The 5,370-nt window shown below is 38.0% G+C and overlaps 1 protein-coding gene across 1 annotated transcript; it reads left to right on the forward strand.

Moving 5' to 3' along the window:
• Positions 1-2,019: 2,019 nt before the first annotated feature.
• Positions 2,020-2,949, forward strand: LOC102966707 (olfactory receptor 4A47-like). The gene has a single exon (XM_007095400.1). It carries the CDS (start codon positions 2,020-2,022, stop codon positions 2,947-2,949), a length of 930 nt encoding a protein of 309 aa, XP_007095462.1.
• Positions 2,950-5,370: the final 2,421 nt, after the last annotated feature.

The raw sequence follows: 5,370 nt of genomic DNA on the forward strand, positions 1-5,370 counted from the left end.
TTTTTTAATATATTGTCAAGTTAGCTAACATGGAGTGTATACAGTGCACTCTTGGTTTTGGGGGTAGATTCCCGTGATTCATCGCTTACATACCACACCCAGTACTCATCCCAACAATTGCCCTCCTAAATGCCCGTCACCCATTTCCCTCCTTCCCCAACCCCCATCAACCCTCAGTTTGTTCTCTGTATGAGTCTCTTATGGTTTGCCTCCCTCTCTGTTTGAAACTATTTTTTCCCCTTCTCTCCCCACCATGGTCATCTGTTTAGTTTCTCAAGTTCCACATATGAGTGAAAACATATGATATCAGTCTTTCTTTGACTGACTTATTTCACTTAGCATAATACCCTCCAGTTCTGTCTACATTGTTGAAAATGGCAAGATTTCATTTTTTCTCATTGCCAAGTAGTATTCCATTGTATATATGAGTCACATCTTTATGCATTCATCAATTGATGGACATTTGGGCTCTTTTCATAATTTGGCTATTGTTGAAAGCCATGTGCCCCTATGAATCAGCCCTCCTGTATCCTTTGGATAAATTCCTCATAGCGCTATTGCTGGGTCATAGGGTAGTTCTATTTTCAAGTTTTTGAGGAACCTCCACACTGTTTTCCAGAGTGACTGCACCAGTTTGCATTCCCACTAGCTGTGCATGAGGGTTCCCATTTCTCCACATCCTTGCCAACATCTGTTGTTTCCTGAATTAATTTTAGCCACTCTGACTGATGTGAGGTGGTATCTCAATGTGGTTTTAATTTGTATTGCCCTGATGATGAGTGATGTTGAAGTTGATCATCTTTTCATGCGTCTGTTGGCCACCTGGATGTCTTCTTTGGAAAAGTGTCTTTTCATGTCTTCTGCCCATTTCTTCACTGGATTATTTGTTTTTCAGGTGTTGAGTTTGGTAAGTTCTTTATAGATTTTGGATACTAATCCTGTATCTGATATGTCACTTGCAAATATCTTCTCCCATTCCATCAGTTGCCTTTTTGTTTTGCTGATTGTTTCCTTTGTGGTGCAGAAGCTTTTTGTCTTGATGAGATCCCAGTAGTTCATTTTGCTTTTATTTCCTTTGCCTTTGGAGGCATGTTGAGCAAGAAATTGATATGGCTAGGGTCAAAGAAGTTGTTGCCTGTTTTCTCCTCTAGGGTTTTGATGGTTTTCTGTCTCACGTTTAGGTTTTCATCCATTTTGAGTTTATTTTTGTGTATGATGTAAGAAAGTGATCCAGTTTCATTCTGCCAGTTCTCCCAGCACCATTTGCTAAAGAGACTGTCTTTTTTCCATTGGATACTCTCTTTTGTTTTGTCAAAGATTAGTTGGCCATACATTTGTGGGTCCAGTTCAGCGTTTTCTATTCTATTCTATTGGTCTATGTGTCTGTTCTTGTGCCAGTACCATACTGTCTTGATATGAAGGTTAAAAATTAAGGGAGAGACACAACACTGGTGTGCTTCCCCATTTATTAGTCAGGAAAAGGGGGTATATCCAACCACTGAGAAGTATCAGTGAGGGAAGACACAATCCTTCAGTGACCTTCTATTCCTAATTTGACCTACTCACATTGAATATGTCAATTACACTACATTGGTCTCAAGTATTTCACTTTTGTGACTTTATAAACTATGCACCTTTTCATGGAATTCCCTTGCCCTCTTTTCTTGTCCTTCCACTTTTCCTTTAAAACTCAGCTAAAGCATTGCACCTCTGGGAAGCCTCTGACTCCTGTCTGGTAGATATATTCCTACTCTGTGACCTTCACATTGTGGGGCTGTTTTTATATTGTCACTTTTTGGTGATTATTATGTATGCTATCACTAAATGTAGGAAACCATGGCTTATTCAACTTGGAAATCACAATGTCTATAAAACATTTGACACAAGCAGGCACTCTTTCACATTTTTTAATTGAATGAATCAATGAAAGATTACTCTTATAATGCATTTAAAAGTTTTTTCCCTTGTTTTATAGATCTCCTGCTTCTAACATGAGAAATCACCTCCTATGCAGATTAGATGGAAGCAAGAAACAATGTAACTTACTTTGTCCTCTTGGGTCTCACACAGGATCCAAAGGAACAGAAGGTCCTTTTTGTTATGTTCTTGCTTTTCTATATTTTCACCATGGTGGGCAATTTGCTCATTGTCATGACTGTAACTGTCAGTAAGACCCTGGGCTCGCCTATGTACTTGTTTCTTGCTAACTTATCATTTATGGATGTCACTTATTCCTCTTGCATTTCCCCCAGATTGATTTCAGACTTGTTCTTTGGGGAAAACACCATATCCTTCCAATCTTGTATGACCCAACTATTTGTAGAGCACTTTTTTGGTGGATCAGAAGTTTTTCTTCTGCTGGTGATGGCCTATGACCGCTATGTGGCCATCTGTAAGCCCTTGCATTATTTGGTTATCATGAGACAGTGGGTGTGTGTTGTGCTCCTGGTAGGGTCCTGGGTTGGGGGTTTTATGCATTCAGTAATTCAACTTAGCACTATTTATGGGCTCCCATTCTGTGGCTCTAATGTCATTGATCATTTTTCCTGTGATATGTACCCCTTACTGAAACTGGTCTGTACTGACACCCATGTCATTGGCCTGTTAGTGGTGGCCAACGGAGGACTGATCTGCACAATCGTGTTTGTGCTCTTGCTCATCTCTTATGGTGTCATCTTTCACTCTCTAAAGAACCTTAGTCCGGAAGGGAGGCAGAAAGCCCTCCAGACCTGTGGTGCCCACACCACTGTGGTGGTCTTCTTCTTTGTGCCGTGTATTTTCATGTACGTGAGACCTGCCAAGACCTTCCCCATTGACAAATTATTGAGTGTGTTTTATACAGTCATAACCCCCATGCTGAACCCCCTGATCTACACTCTGAGAAATTCTGAGATGACGAATGCTATGAAGAAACTCTGGAGGAGAAATATTATATCTCTCAGTAGATAAGTGTATTATCCACCATGAAGAAAGTAATTTAACATTTGTGCCCATCTCCTCAAATGTTAATGTCTATTTTACTGTAAATGCACTTACAGTAGGAGTCAATAAATAATATGTAATTGAGTAGTCAATGAAAGTTTTATAGTTACACTAATTGTTATGTATTTATTTTTTTATTCATGTAAAATTAATATACAGGGTTATATTAGTTTCACATGCACTATATAATGATTTAACAATTCTATATATACATAGTGCTCATCATGAGAAGTATACTCTTAATCTCCAGATGTAATGAAGTAACCAATGACATTTTTGTAGTTCCACTAATATTTCTTTCAAAAAAATTTTAATGCTTTATTTATTTTTGAGAGACAGAGAGGGAAAGTGAGAGGGGGGAGGGGCAGAAAGAGAAGGAGACACAGACTCCAAAGCAGACTTCAAGCTCTGAGCTGTCACCTTAGAGCCCCACGTGGGACTTGAGCCCATGAATAGCAAGATCACAACCTGAACCCAAGTTAGACACTTAACTGACTGAGCCACCCAGGTGTTCCTAGTTACATGAATTTTTAATTATTGGCTATACTTAATTTATTACTTTCATTCGAATTCTTATTTTTATATTTAGTTGGATTGATTTTCTTCTTTAGCATACAGTGTTTTATTAGCTTCATATGTGCAATGTAGTGATTGAGCAATTCCATTCATCACCTGGTGCTCAACATAATACGTGCATACCTTAATCCCCATCAACTCTTTAACCCAACCCTGCTTCTCCTCTGGTAACCATCAGTTCTCTATGACTAAGAGTCTATATCTTGATTTGTATCTTTCTCTCTCTCTTTTTCCCTTTGCTCATTTTTTGTTTCTTAAATTCCACATGAGTGAAATCATGTGGTATTTTTCTCTCTCTGAATTATTTTGCTTGGCACTATACTCTCTAGCTTCATCCATGTCATTGCAAATATATATATATATATATATATATATATATATAAAGACAGACCTTTACCCATCCCTCACATAGTCCCAGATCTTCTTACATACATAGTTATTGTATTAAGATTGTTATTGCTTCTAAAATTGGTCTATTAATAATCTTTGCTAATAAAACATATGTGTTCATGTTTATGTCCTTGTGTATAACTTTTACATTTACTACTCAGCCTCCTGAAGTCCTTTCCACACCTGTCTAGAGATGTAACCCATTCTCAGGTTGCTCATACTGCTTAAAACTTCTTTATGAAGATACGGTAAAATTAGTGTTTCCAGTCCTTGCCATATTTTCCCCCATTTTTTTTTTGTTACCTATAGCTCTGCAATGAAGTCTTACTGAAATCGTGTAAGTATGAGTTTTTAGAAGTGGAATTCTTAGATCAATTGGTATACATATTTAAATGTTGATATTTGTACTTATTGCCCAAATACTGTCCATAAGCTCATACCAAACTACACTACTTCCATAAGTCTAAAAATGCCTGTCCAGCTTCATAGATGTGTCTATATATGAACACAGAGGTCTGTATCTGACAGTGCATGGGTCAGTATCTGACTATGCATATGAATGCTTATGTGTATGTATATGTATTTGATATGATCACACACAGGTTTGTATGTATTTACACACAGGGCTATATCTTGCCACACACAGGTCTGAATCTGAGCACATATGAATTTTGGCAGGACTTGACTGAACAATTTTTCTGTTCCATGTGGCGTGGACTGAGCTCCCTCGGCTTTTAGGGAGTATTTTGGATGACTTTACTCTTGTGAGTGGTGCCTTGGCAGGGATAGCTAGAAGACCAGGCTCTCCTGGCTCCTTCTCCTTGCATGTAGCCTGTCTCTCCAGTGAGTTTGTCAGACTTGTAAAATGGCAGTTCAGGACTTTCGGAGGGAGGGCACAGAAGGTATTAAGCCAGTTAAGATCTCATCCCATCCTGACATCAGCTTGACATTCAGGATCTCAAGTTCTAGATCCAGACTGCATCTGACCAAATGAAAAGGCAACCTATGGAATGGGGGAAAATATTTGCAAGTCTTATACCTCACAAGGGGTTAATATCCAAAATGTATGAGGAACTTATACAACCAATAGGAAAAACAAAACAAAAAAAAAAACTGATTAAAAACTAGGCAATGGATCTGAATAGACATTTTCCAAAGAAGACATACAAATGACCAATAGGAACATGGAAGGGTGCTCAATATTATTAATCACTATGGAAATGCAATTGAAACTACAATGAGATATTGCCTCATACTTGTTAAGATGGGTGTTATCAAAAAGAGAAGAGATTACATTTTCTGTAGGATGTAGATAAAAGGGATCCCTAGTTCACTGTCTTTGGGTATATAAATTTTTCAACCACTATGGAAAAAAGTATGGAGATTGCTCAAAAAGTGAAATAGAACTACCATAATATCCAG

Source organism: Panthera tigris, chromosome D1 (genome assembly GCF_018350195.1).
Source record: "Panthera tigris isolate Pti1 chromosome D1, P.tigris_Pti1_mat1.1, whole genome shotgun sequence".
Classification (NCBI taxonomy): domain Eukaryota; kingdom Metazoa; phylum Chordata; class Mammalia; order Carnivora; family Felidae; genus Panthera; species Panthera tigris.